We start from the raw sequence: 14669 nt of genomic DNA, 5'->3' as shown, positions 1-14669 counted from the left end.
AATTGCGACACAATGAACTTTGTACCGCCTGATGTGTGTATATATATATATATATATATATATATGTGTGTGTGTAAGAAGCACTGTATGGTAGCACGGTTGCAAGACTGTTATCCATTTGCAAGAGCACTAGTACTGGCAGAACTATTTCCTGCTGTGTAGCACTCCAGACACCTAGTTAGGTATATCATCAATAAGGAATATTATGGGAACAAAACAAATGTAATAATAATAGTAAATTGGTGTGTCTTTTTACAATTTGTATGCTCTGTCTGAATCACAAAAATAAAATGTTTGGGTTTCATATTCCTTTAAAGTCTAGAAACTTTAAAGGGACAGTCTACACCAGAATTGTTATTGTTTTAAAAGATAGATAATCCCTTGTTTACCCATTCCCTAGTTTTGCATAACCAACACAGTTATATTTATATATTTTTTACCTCTTTGATTATCTTGTATCTAAGCCTCTGCAAACTGCCCCTTTATTTGTTCTTTTGACAGACTTGCAGTTTAGCCAATCAGTGATGGCTCCCAGGTAACTTCACGTGCACGAGCACAGTGTTATCTATATGAAAAACATGAACTAACACCCTCTAGTGGTGAAAAACCTGTTAAAATGCATTCTTAAGAGGCGGCCTTCAAGGTCTAAGAAATTAGCATATGAACCTCCTAGGTTAAGCTTTCAACTAAGAATACCAAGAGAACAAAGAAAAATTGGTGATAAAAGTAAATTGGAAAATTGTTTAAAATTACATGCCCTATCTGAATCATGAAAGTTTTTTTTGGAATAGACTGTCCCTTTAAATCTCTAGTGTACGGATTTTCTTTTGGATGCATTTTTGTTTATTATGTCGCATTTCAAAAACTGTCAAATGTACAATTGCCTTTTTAATTACTAAACATGTTGGCTTTAGTGTAGTTTTGTTTCATTTTGAAATTGACGTTTTAAGGGTGTGAAAATAAACTGTTTTTCCATCTTAATATGAGGAGAGTCCACGGCTTCATTCCTTACTTGTGGGAATACAGATCCTGGCCACCAGGAGGAGGCAAAAACACCCCAGTCAAAGGCTTAAATACCACCCCCACTCCCCTCATCCCCCAGTCATTCTTCGCCTTTCATCACAGGAGGATGGCAGAGAAGTGTCGGAAGATTCAGAGTAATCTCTTATGGAGGGTAGTACTCTTCGCTATGGGACTGAAGTTTTAAGTAGTCTTGTCAGCCTCTCAGTGAGAGCATTGACGAAGGTTAGAGTCCGGAGATGCAGGGAGAGTCTTTCTGCGAAACCATCCAGACTTGCATTAACAACTGCTAAGCAATCAGTGTTGAAGAGTTTCACTGCCTGCTTCTATCACTCAAGTCCATGTCAGGCTACAAGACTGTCAAACGTGAGAGGCTGTGTGTCTGTTCCACGGCAATGATTCCAGTAAGATCGTTTTATTTTCTCTCATATGATAACTTAAGAAGAGAGGGTTACAGTGTGACTCCTTAATCTGTATGGAATCAAGGGTTAATATCTCCGGAAGCGGATTATTGAACGGGGGGAGGTTTATACATGATTTCTTTATTTATGTTTTATGCTGTGACAAGCGCAAGCTATGGCGGAATAGGATACTCCCTCTTTAACTAAATCTAATACCTGTTTTTATTGTGAGGACGCTACAGTATACCCACCTGCTTAATTATGTTCCACGTGCCTTAATAGAGTAGTGACATCTAAAAAGAAAAAGATGTTTAGTTCCACTGAGCAGTCCACCTCTGAGGGGTCTCCGCCCCGCGAGGTGCGTTCCCTGCAATAATTTCCTATTACACATGCAGCTCCCCATTGTACTACTAATCCTCCTTCGGGAAGGGCCCTTTTACCGCCAGACTTCTGAACAGTTGCAAATGGCAGTGTTTGCGGCCTATAGTGCTTTACCTTGCCCTGCTAAGCGCAAGCAAAATGTTAAATACTGCTATCCTTCCCAAGGGTCATCTACCAACTTGTTGGATTTGTCTGATACTAGATTATCCGCTGATGAAGACGCCTCTGATACTTCAGAGGAGGCTCTTTCTGGGTCGGAATCGGCTGCCCCTAGGCCTCCGGCTGCGGAGGAACCAGACTTTAGATTTAGGATAGAGCACTTACGCTTTCTGTTGAAGGAAGTGTTGGCTACATTAGAGGTTCCGGAACCCAAGTTACCCGAGAAACCTTCTATTCTTAAGCTTGATAAGGTTTATGAGGACAGGGTGGTGCCACAAACTTTCCCGGTTCCCGTAAAGATGGCAAATATTATAAGAATGAATGGGAAAGGCTTAGATCCTCTTTTTCCCCTTGTTCTTCATTTAAGAAATTGTTCGCGGTTTCTGACTCCCAATTAGAGTTGTGAGGGTCTCCCCTCAATGAGATCTAGGAAAGAATTAAGGCCTTGAGGTTTGCTAATTCGTTTATTTTTGATGCAAATATGCAGATTATCCGCTTGAATGCTAAAACATCAGGATTTTCTGTTCTAGCCCGTAGGGCTCTATGGGTGAAGTCTTGGTCGGCTGACATGACTTCCAAATCTAGATTGCTTTCTCTTCCATTTAAGGGGAAGGTTCTTTTTGGTCCAGGACTGGACTCTATTATATCCACGGTCACTGGGGGCAAGGGTGCCTTTTTACCGCAGGATAAGAAAAATAAAACTAAATGACAGGGTCCTAATTTTCGTTCGGATAAGTTCCAACGTCAGCAGCCCTCCACGAAGCCTGATCAGTCCAAGGGAACTTGGAAACCAGCTCAATCTTGGAACAAATCCAAGCAGAACAAGAAGCAGATGAGACAAAATCGGCATGAAAGGGCGGCCCCCGATCCGTCACTGGATCGTGTGGGGGCAGACTATCTCTCTTTGTGGAGGCTTGGCTGGGAGATTGTGACTGCGGATGCAAGTCTGTTGGGATGGGGAGCCATTTGGGGTGCCAGGAAGGCACATGGCCAATGGACTCTGGAGAAATCTCTTCTCATGATCAACATTCTGGAACTACGAGTGATCTTCAACGCTGTATGGACCTCTTCTGGGTTCGTCCCAGTTTATTAGTTTCCAATCGGACAACATTACATCAACCATCAGGGGGGAATGAGAAGCTCCCTAGCCATGAGGGAAGTATCTCAGATTCTGGAATGGGCAGATGCCCACAACTGCTCACTGTCAGCAATCCACATCCTGGGTGTGGACAACTGGGAAGCGGACTTTCTCAGCAGACAATTGTTTCATCTGGGGGAATGGTCTCTCCATCCTAAGGTGTTTGCGGAGATTTGCAACAAATGGGGGACGCCAGAGATAGATCTCATGGCGTCCAGACTCAATACCAAGCTACCCAGATACGGGTCGCGGTCCAGGGATCCCCAGGCAGAGCTGATAGATGCTTTAGCAGTGCCTTGGGGTTCAACCTAGTTTACATTTTTCCTCCGTTGTCACTTCTATCTCAGGTAGTGGCCCGCATCAAGCATGAGCAAGCCTTGACTATTCTAATTGCTTGGTTGTGTCCGCGCAGGATGTGGTTTGCGGACCTGGTTGGAATATCATCATCTCCTCCATGGAGGTTACCCTTTCGCAGGGATCTGCTGGAGCAGGGTCATTTTGTTCACCAAAATCTAGATTTACTGAGGCTGTCTGTGTGGAGATTGAACGCTTAGAGAGGTTTTTCTGAAAAAGTGATTGATACTCTTATTCAGGCCAGAAAGCCGGTCACCTGTCGAATCTACCACAAGATGTGGAGGACCTACATATTCTGGTGTGAAGAACGTGGATTTACCTGGCATAAGGTCAGGGTATCCAGGATTCTGTCCTTTCTTCAAGATGGGTTGGCGAAGGGACTTGCTGCTAGTTCCTTAAAGAGACAGATTTCAGTACTATCGGTATTATTACACAAGAGGCTTGCTGAGCTTCCTGATATTCAGTCTTTTGTTCAGGCTCTGTCTAGAATCAGGCCTGTATTTAGACATTCCGCTCCTCCTTGGAGTTTCAATTTGGTGTTTCAAGGTTTTGAAGAGGGCTCAATTTGAGCCCATGCATTTGGTTGACATTAAGTTACTGTCTTGGAAGGTTCTTTTTCTATTGGCTATTGCTTCGGCACGCAGTGTGTCTGAGATGGCGGCCTTGCAATGTAAGCCTCCTTACCTAGTTTTTCATGCTGATAAGGCTGTTCTTCGCACTGGGTTGGGTTTTCTCCCTAAGGTGGTGTCTGATCACAACATCAATCAGGAGATCGTGGTTCCTTCCTTGTGTCCTAATCCTCCTTCTTCGAAGGAACGATTGCTTCATAATTTGGATGTGGTTCGGGCTTTGAAATTCTATCTTCAGGCTACGAAAGAATTTTGACAGACTTCGGCATTGTTTGTTGTCTGTTCTGGGAAGCGCAGAGGGCAGAAGGCTTCTTCCACTTCCCTATTTTTTTGGTTGAGGAGCATCATACGCTTAGAGGATTACGGCTCATTCAACTAGAACTGTGGTTTCTTCTTGGGCCTTCAAAAATGAGGCCTCTATGGAGCAGATTTGTAGGGTGGCTACCTGGCCCTCCTTACATACTTTTTCAAAGTTTTACAAATTTGACGTTTTTGCTTAGGCTAAAGCAGCTTTTTGGAGAAAGGTTTTACAGGCTGTGGTGCCCTCAGAATAGGGTCTGCCTCTCTTTTACCCTCCCGTTTTCATTCAGTGTCCTCTAGAGCTTGGGTATATTTTTCCCACAAGTAAGGAATGAAGCCGTGGACTCTCCTCATATTAAGATGGAAAACATAAATTATATATACCAGATGATGTCCTTTCCATCGGTATGAGGAGAGTCCACGGCCCACGCCCGTTTTCTCCGTTGGGCGGACCTAAATTTTTGTTATTCTTCTGGCAAATTTATAACCTGATATTTATCCTACTGTTCCTTGTTCCCTCGGCAAAATGACTGGGGGATGAGGGGAGTGGGGGAGGCATTTAAGCCTTTGGCTGGGGTGTCTTTTCCTCCTCCTGGTGGCCAGGTTCTGTATTCCCACAAGTAAGGAATGAAGCCATGGACTCTCCTCATACAGATGGAAAGGAAATTATATGGTAGCATAATTTATGTTGATTTTTTTGTTTTTTTTGTTTTTTACAGGTCATTAAATTGTATTCTATGCTGAGGAAATACACATGTTACGTTGAAAAAGTAAGTATATGTTGCAAATCAGAATATATTAAATGCGTTATATATATATATATATATATATATATATATATATATATATATATATATATATATATATATGTATATATGTGTATATATATATATAGGTGAAACTCAAAAAATTAGAATATCGTGCAAAAGTTAATTTATTTCACTAATGCAACTTAAAAGGTGAAACTAATATATGAGATAGACTCATTACATGCAAAGCAAGATAGTTCAAGCTGTGATTTGTCATAATTGTGATGATTATGGCTTACAGCTCATGAAAACCCCAAATCCACAATCTCAGAAAATTAGAATATTGTGAAAAGGTGCAATATTCTAGGCTCAAAGTGTCCCACTCTAATCAGCTAATTAAGCCATAACACCTGCAAAGGGTTCCTCAGCCTTTAAATGGTCTCTCAGTCTGGTTCAGTAGGAATCACAATCATGGGAAAGACTGCTGACCTGACAGTTGTGCAGAAAACCATCATTGACACCCTCCATAAGGAGGGAAAGCCTCAAAAGGTAATTGCAAAAGAAGTTGGATGTTCCCAAAGTGCTGTATCAAAGCACATTAATAGAAAGTTATGTGGAAGTGAAAAGTGTGGAAGAAAAAGGTGCACAAGCAGCAGGGATGACCGCAGCCTGGAGAGGATCGCCAGGAAAAGGCCATTCAAAAGTGTTGGGGACTTTCACAAGAACCACCACACACAGACGGATCCTGGACATGGGCTTCAAATGTCGTATTCCTCTTGTCAAGCCACTCCTGAACAACAAACAACGTCAGAAGCGTCTTACCTGGGCTAAAGAAAACCAGACCTGTTCTGTTGCTCAGTGGTCCAAAGTCCTATTTTCTGATGAGAGCAAATTTTGCATCTCATTTGGAAACCAAGGACCCAGTGTATGGAGGAAGAATGGAGAGGCACACACTGCAAGATGCTTGAAGTCCAGTGTGAAGTTTCCACAGTCTGTGTTGATTTGGGGAGCCATGTCATCTGCTGGTGTTGGTCCACTGTGCTTCATTAAGTCCAGGGTCAACGCAGCCGTCTACCAGGAGATTTTGGAGCACTTCATGCTTCCTTCCGCAGACAAGCTCTATGGGGATGCTGACTTCATTTTCCAGCAGGACTTGGCACCTGCCCACACTGCCAAAAGCACCAAAACCTGGTTCAATGACCGTTGGATTACAGTGCTTGATTGGCCAGCAAACTCGCCTGACCTGAACCCCATGGAGAATCTATGGGGCATTGCCAAAAGAAAGATGAGAGACATGAGACCGAACAATGCAGGAGAGCTGAAGGCCACTATTGAAGCATCCTGGTCTTCCATAACACCTCATATAAAGCAAGCAATGTCAGTCAGCACCTGGGTCACTTGCACGCCACTTAGGGGTACCACCAAACCCTACTAATCATATCAAATAAAATCCAAAGGATGTGGCAGCAATAGGTGAAGTCAAATGGTTTTATTTAAGCACAGCAAACACAGCGACGTTTCGGGAACTTCCTCCCTTAATCATGCATGATTAAGGGAGGATGTTCCCGAAACGTTGCTGTGTTTGCTGTGCTTAAATAAAACCATTTGACTTCACCTATTGCTGCCACATCCTTTGGATTTTACTTCCATAACACCTCAGCAGTGCCACAGGCTGATAGCTTCCATGCCACGCTGCATTGAGGCAGTAATTGCTGCAAAAGGGTCCCAAACCCAAGTACTGAGTACATACAGTATGCATGCTTATACTTTTCAGAGGTTTGATATTGTTCTACAGGTATGTACAATCCTTGTTTTATTGATTGCATGTAATAATCTAATTTTTTGAGATATTGGATTTGGAGTTTTCACGAGCTGTAAGCCATAATCATCACAATTATGACAAATCACGGCTTGAACTATCTTGCTTTGCATGTAATGAGTCTATCTCATATATTAGTTTCACCTTTTAAGTTGCATTAGTGAAATAAATGAACTTTTGCACGATATTCTAAGTTTTCAAAATTTCACCTTTGTGTGTGTGTGTATATATATATATATATATATATATATATATATATATATATATATATATATATATATATATATATATATATATATATATATTGTTTTACGGTCATTCTGGGTTCTGCATGGAAATAATATATATTTCCATTAGGGATGTGTATTCGTTTGCCAATTCGTAATGAAAATATGGGTATTGGTGTTTTTTTTGTTTTTTTAATCAATTTTTATTGAGGTAATAAGAAATATTACAGACAAGTCATCCAATGACAATAGATATAACACTATCAGATAAACAATATATACCCACAAATATGGAGAGGATATAGAAGAATAATAACTCTGGGCATGAATTCTGAGCATCACACAAAGCAGATGAGTACAGTAACTATGAAATATATCATCATATCTAGCGTTCACCTTACTAATATAGTTGTATAAGAAATTTACCCTAAGCAATTAGTATATAAATGTGATATTGTATAATAAGCTCAGCAAGGATGTCATGGATGGATGATGAAACCTCGTTTTTATGTTGTTTAATTAGAGAATGTGACCTCCACCCTGTCAAGAAGAAGAATCATAAAATTATGTAATCTAGCAAAGTTGGGGCAAGTGTGGATTAGCTTTGATTGGTCGCTTTTGGACCAAATTAGCGAGAGGGGAGGAAAGGGAATTCAGCGGGCAAGAGCCGCTCTAGTTGAAGTGGGGAAGGTAGTGGGGGGGCGGAGCTTTATAAGAGACTCAAATGGCGGGATCAAGAGAATAAATAGGGGCATGTTAAATGGCTGTTGCATAGATGAACTTCAATGAGATGCTCTGCTGTTTCTAAGACTAGTGGAGAGAGACATAGCTAATGCAGGAAATAGTGGTTAACAATATAAAGCGTATCAATTTTATCTGATGTACTTGAAGAGCTCTAGATATGACGGCAGGCTAACCACCTTTGAATATTACATGTGCTATTTCAGATGATATATAGTGGCTAAGGTATTTCACTATCGGCTCCATCTATTACCACGTAACTTAACTTTGACACTAATACTCAGGGGCCTCTACTGCTAACTTATATGTGTATTATAAGTGTTAGACATGGAAACTAGAACAAAATCAACTACAATACCAAAGTAGATCTGGAGTATAAATAATGTATACTTTTCGCTCTGCTGGGTGTATATTGGGGCTGAGAACCTGGAAGCTAAGGAGTGAGCGTCTATTTAATCCTTAGAAGAGCGCAGAGCTCACTATCTTAAGTCAGGGGTAAGTCAGAAGGGCAAACACTCTCAGAAAATGATACAGGATAGAGGAGAAGGCGATTCTGGGAGGGATAAAGACGTAGTAGTGTCATATTCATTCAATTCCCCACAGAGTAATAATAGCTTTATATGAAAAAGCATTAATTTGGTATGAATTTTTGGGCAATACATAATAGGGCTTCCATATAAGATACCTTTCTGAAATCTAGCAACGAGATTCCAGCTAAGGTGTAAAAGGCTCACATAGTTGTCAAGATATTCAAGGAGGGAGAGGGGGGAAGGCGGAGTTGGGTAGAATGTAAGGCTAGAAAACAAATATAGGGTATAGGCCCTATGAGTGTAACTACGCTACATCTTTGAAGTAGTTTAGCAATAGATGTCCAGAGACAACATATAATATATCAATGCCCTCACAATTATGTTACACAGAGGGTAAGCTAATCTAACCTGCTAAAGTTAACATGGCGTAAATGAGCCCTATCAACATAGGGTATTCTCCTGGGTTCTTCATTAGGTAAATGAAGGGTAAGCTAGCAGGTAGAACAAGTATCTAGCATATTTCCCCTCTTAAAACATAGGGTTACTAAGAATGTACATAGCCATCTATCATGAAACTCAATATGCAATATTTAGAGATATTACTCATATTTCTGTGTTTTCTGGTGTGCACGGGGACAGCTGAGATTATATATCTGTATGTGTGTAGAGCTACATAGAGAATAAAGATACTTAATATATTTGTGCAACTAAGAAACACTATGGTACAGAATATAAATGGAATCCCGTACTTAGATAAGAGATAGAAGACCTGTAAACCCTGAAGCTATATATAAGTGAAGGGTGAACCATACTATCGCTAGAGCAAGGTGATATATTCGGGGATATGAAAAATGTCATATAGCTTCCACCTCAATACTTGCAACACAGATACATAGTTATGACAGTAAGATGTTAATCTATGACAACTCTAATAAATCTATGGTTTCATTTCCCTTTTTAGGGAAGGGCATCATAACCTATTGTAATAATAGTATAGATCTGAGGAAACCCTAGCCTTAATCTAAAGCAGGCCATAATAATATAGTTTAGAGCATTAGATACTGTACTAAAGCTTCCCATTTATGCTGCTAGAGATTTGGACATTGTGAATTGTTAACATTTCTGAACCAATCACCCCTTTTCATCTAGTATATAAGTAAGACCCCAAACTAAATTTAAGGATATATATATAAGGTTGGGAGAAGGCCTTGAGCTAAATGAACTTATAGCGAATAATACAAAGAGAAGTCAATGCAACCAACTGAAACTTAGTACAGATAAGTAGGATGGGTAGTAGTAAGTCTAAATACAGGCAGTCTCTAAAATGAGCATAGTAAGTTGCCAGTCCTTAATATCTTCAAGGGATCAGTCTAATGTCTCCAACTTCTATGTTATAGTCACTACCCAAAAGGTAAAAAACCTACCCATTCCAGCTAGGAATTAATCGTAATGTATTATTTAGCCAATTCCGTTTCTGTGTGCCTGAAGCAATCCGGAGGGGTAAAATGGAGAGGTTCAAATACGCAAATACGCTGAACCGGCTAATGGCAGGGACAGTGAGCAAGCCTGTGAGAACAGATCTCATAAAATGCATTGCAGAGGAGGATTCCCTCGATTGTCGCCTCAAATCAGCTGGCTGACCCCTAGGGATCACTGCTTTCTTCATCGGTTCTAGAATGGCGTCACCAGCTCCCTCCGTATATTCAACTGGAGTAAGTGGGGAGCGCAGGTGAGGAGGTAAGAGGGTCGGGAGATGGTGTCCGGTAGCCATCAGGTTAGGTCTTGTGGGATCCGACACTTCAACCGCAATACAAGGCAGAACGACAGACAGTGGCCGCACTGAGTCGCAACTCTCTGATTCCTGTGGGATGCTTGCTACAGCGCGATCTGACTTGTCTTCTTGAGTGTTCTGGAGAAAGCGTGGAGTGAACAATAAGATCTCAATCCTGCTCCGCTCAGAAGTGTCATAAGAGGGCAGGGGAGCGGCGCCATCTTGTTTGCGCAGTTCTGAAATGCAAGCCCGCAAGCCATTAAAGTGGATATCAGCCTTGTTACTCAGTGCTTCTAGTAGTGAAATGAGGGATGTTGAGTCTACCTCCATGTTGAGAGTACTGCAGATATACTGTTGCTTAGCTGGGCAGGAAGCCAGAGATTAAGCTAGTCCGTCGTGCAGGTGTCTATCGGTTGCAGTGCTGAAAACTCTGTTATCGTATCCACTGGTCAGTTTCTGTGTCGGCAGTATATTTAGTAAGATTTATCTTGGACCCCAAGGGTAAAAGCCATATCCCAATATTATGTCAAAAGCAAAACATCAGTTGTTTAGGTTTTTAAGATGTCTTAAATGCACATTTTAGTGATCTGTCCTCAGGAGCTCTTCAATAGCGTGTCCTGCTGCTTTGGCGGTTGGCTCCGCCCCCGAATATTGGTTTTGTTTTAACAAAACTAATATCTGAATGATTGCACTAACTAATTTAAAGAGTGATGAATATTATTTATGAGTATATTCATTTCTCTTTAAATTAGGTATATTATTTACCTATAGCGTGCTGGGGAGCCACGCTAATCCTCTTCTTCTTCTTCATAGATTCCCCGGGCCATGCAAATTACAATCATTAGCGTGGTGTATCCCAGATTGTGTGTTAAAGGACTCCTTTAGTGCAGCTGGAGGTGTGCTAATCTTTTCTTCTTCACAGAGTCTAAGGCCGCGCTATGAAGAGAAGTAGGCCCTCAACTCTGAAGAAGGGTCGAATTAGCGCATCCCCACCTGCGCTAAAGGAGAAGGTCCTTAAGTGCAGGCTCTAGGATCCGCTGCACTAATATTCTTATTAGCGCTGCCCTGGAGTCTGTGAAGAATTGGATTAGCGCGGCTCCCCAGCGTGCTATCCCCAGCGTAACTATCTAAAAGTAACACTAGTAAGAGAACATTTACATTTCTCCAACATAGGTGTGTCCGGTCCACGGCGTCATCCTTACTTGTGGGATATTCTCCTCCCCAACAGGAAATGGCAAAGAGCCCAGCAAAGCTGGTCACATGATCCCTCCTAGGCTCCGCCTTCCCCAGTCATTCTCTTTGCCGTTGTACAGGCAACATCTCCACGGAGATGGCTTAGAGTTTTTTAGTGTTTAACTGTAGTTTTTATTATTCAATCAAGAGTTTGTTATTTTAAAATAGTGCTGGTATGTACTATTTACTCTGAAACAGAAAAGAGATGAAGATTTCTGTTTGTAAGAGGAAAATGATTTTAGCAACCGTTACTAAAATCGATGGCTGTTCCACACAGGACTGTTGAGAGGAATTAACTTCAGTTGGGGGAACAGTGAGCAGACTTTTGCTGCTTGAGGTATGACACATTCTAACAAGACGATGTAATGCTGGAAGCTGTCATTTTCCCTATGGGATCCGGTAAGCCATTTTTATTACAGACAGAAAAAAAGGGCTTCACAAGGGCTTTTTAAGACTGTAGACATTTTCTGGGCTAAATCGATTTATATCGATTTATATATAAACATATTTTATACTCCATAGCCTTGAGGAATTATTTTAATCTTGGGAATTTTGTAAAATAACCGGCAGGCACTGTATTGGACACCTTATTCTCTAGGGGCTTTCCCTAATCATAGGCAGAGTCTCATTTTCGCGCCTGTATTGCGCACTTGTTTTTGAGAAGCATGACATGCAGATGCATGTGTGAGGAGCTCTGATACATAGAAAAGACTTTCTGAAGGCGTCATTTGGTATCGTATTCCCCTTTGGGCTTGGTTGGGTCTCAGCAAAGCAGATACCAGGGACTGTAAAGGGGTTAAATATAAAAACGGCTCCGGTTCCGTTATTTTAAGGGTTAAAGCTTCCAAATTTGGTGTGCAATACTTTTAAGGCTTTAAGACACTGTGGTGAATTTTGAACAATTCCTTCATACTTTTTCGCAATTGCAGTAATAAAGTGTGTTCAGTTTAAAATTTAAAGTGACAGTATCGGTTTTATTTTAAAACGTTTTTTGTACTTTGTTATCAAGTTTATGCCTGTTTAACATGTCTGAACTACCAGATAGACTGTGTTCTGAATGTGGGGAAGCCAAGGTTCCTTCTCATTTAAATAGATGTGATTTATGTGACACAAAATTTAGAGAAAATGATGCCCAAGATGATTCCTCAAGTGAGGGGAGTAAGCATGGTACTGCATCATCCCCTCCTTCGTCTACACCAGTCTTGCCCACACAGGAGGCCCCTAGTACATCTAGCGCGCCAATACTCCTTACTATGCAACAATTAACGGCTGTAATGGATAATTCTATCAAAAACATTTTAGCCAAAATGCCCACTTATCAGCGAAAGCGCGACTGCTCTGTTTTAGAAAATACTGAAGAGCATGAGGACGCTGATGATATTGTTTCTGAAGGGCCCCTACACCAGTCTGAGGGGGCCAGGGAGGTTTTGTCTGAGGGAGAAATTTCAGATTCAGGGAAAATTTCTCAACAAGCTGAACCTGATGTGATTACATTTAAATTTAAGTTGGAACATCTCCGCGCTCTGCTTATGGAGGTGTTATCCACTCTGGATGATTGTGAGAATTTGGTCATTCCAGAGAAACTATGTAAAATGGACAAGTTCCTAGAGGTCCCGGGGCCCCCCGAAGCTTTTCCTATACCCAAGCGGGTAGCGGACATTGTAAATAAAGAATGGGAAAGGCCCGGTATACCTTTCGTCCCTCCCCCCATATTTAAAAAATTGTTTCCTATGGTCGACCCCAGAAAGGACTTATGGCAGACAGTCCCCAAGGTCGAGGGGGCGGTTTCTACTCTAAACAAACGCACCACTATACCCATAGAAGATAGTTGTGCTTTCAAAGATCCTATGAATAAAAAATTAGAAGGTTTGCTTAAAAAGATGTTTGTTCAGCAAGGTTACCTTCTACAACCAATTTCATGCATTGTCCCTGTCACTACAGCCGCGTGTTTCTGGTTCGATGAGCTAGAAAAGGCGATCACTAATAATTCTTCTTCTTATGAGGAGATTATGGACAGAATTCGTGCTCTCAAATTGGCTAATTCTTTCACCCTAGACGCCACTTTGCAATTGGCTAGGTTAGCTGCGAAAAATTCTGGGTTTGCTATTGTGGCGCGCAGAGCGCTTTGGTTAAAATCTTGGTCAGCGGATGCGTCTTCCAAGAACAAATTGCTTAACATTCCTTTCAAGGGGAAAACGCTGTTTGGCCCTGACTTGAAAGAGATTATCTCTGATATCACTGGGGGCAAGGGCCACGCCCTTCCTCAGGATAGGTCTTTCAAGGCCAAAAATAAACCTAATTTTCGTCCCTTTCGCAGAAACGGACCAGCCCCAAGTGCTACGTCCTCTAAGCAGGAGGGTAATACTTCTCAAGCCAAACCAGCCTGGAGACCAATGCAAGGCTGGAACAAAGGAAAGCAGGCCAAGAAACCTGCCACTGCTACCAAGACAGCATGAGATGTTGGCCCCCGATCCGGGACCGGATCTGGTGGGGGGCAGACTCTCTCTCTTCGCTCAGGCTTGGGCAAGAGATGTTCTGGATCCTTGGGCGCTAGAAATAGTCTCCCAAGGTTATCTTCTGGAATTCAAGGGGCTTCCCCCAAGGGGGAGGTTCCACAGGTCTCAATTGTCTTCAGACCACATAAAAAAACAGGCATTCTTGCATTGTGTAGAAGACCTGTTAAAAATGGGAGTGATTCATCCTGTTCCATTAGGAGAACAAGGGATGGGGTTCTACTCCAATCTGTTCGTAGTTCCCAAAAAAGAGGGAACGTTCAGACCAATCTTAGATCTCAAGATCCTAAACAAGTTTCTCAAGGTTCCATCGTTCAAAATGGAAACCATTCGAACAATTCTTCCTTCCATCCAGGAAGGTCAATTCATGACCACGGTGGATTTAAAGGATGCGTATCTACATATTCCTATCCACAAGGAACATCATCGGTTCCTAAGGTTCGCATTCCTGGACAAGCATTACCAGTTTGTGGCACTTCCGTTCGGATTAGCCACTGCTCCAAGGATTTTCACAAAGGTACTAGGGTCCCTTCTAGCGGTGCTAAGACCAAGGGGCATTGCAGTAGTACCTTACTTGGACGACATTCTGATTCAAGCGTCGTCCCTTCCTCAAGCAAAGGCTCACACGGACATTGTCCTGGCCTTTCTCAGATCTCACGGATGGAAAGTGAACGTAGAAAAGAGTTCTCTATCTCCGTCAACAA

At 41.8% G+C, this 14669-nt stretch overlaps 1 protein-coding gene across 1 annotated transcript in view; it reads left to right on the top strand.

The window, feature by feature from the left end:
• The window catches only part of PGAP1 (post-GPI attachment to proteins inositol deacylase 1), a 703705-nt gene that overhangs the window by 621433 nt on the left and 67603 nt on the right, over positions 1–14669 (top strand). Inside the window, exon 25 of the mRNA XM_053698557.1 lies at positions 5102–5152. Within this exon, the coding sequence (XP_053554532.1) occupies positions 5102–5152 (51 nt within the window). The remainder of the gene's footprint in view (positions 1–5101; positions 5153–14669) is intronic.

This window comes from Bombina bombina, chromosome 1 (genome assembly GCF_027579735.1).
Source record: "Bombina bombina isolate aBomBom1 chromosome 1, aBomBom1.pri, whole genome shotgun sequence".
NCBI classification, from domain to species: Eukaryota; Metazoa; Chordata; class Amphibia; order Anura; family Bombinatoridae; genus Bombina; species Bombina bombina.
The sequence above is the reverse complement of the archived record's forward strand: the minus strand, read 5'-3'. Positions and strand labels throughout refer to the sequence as shown.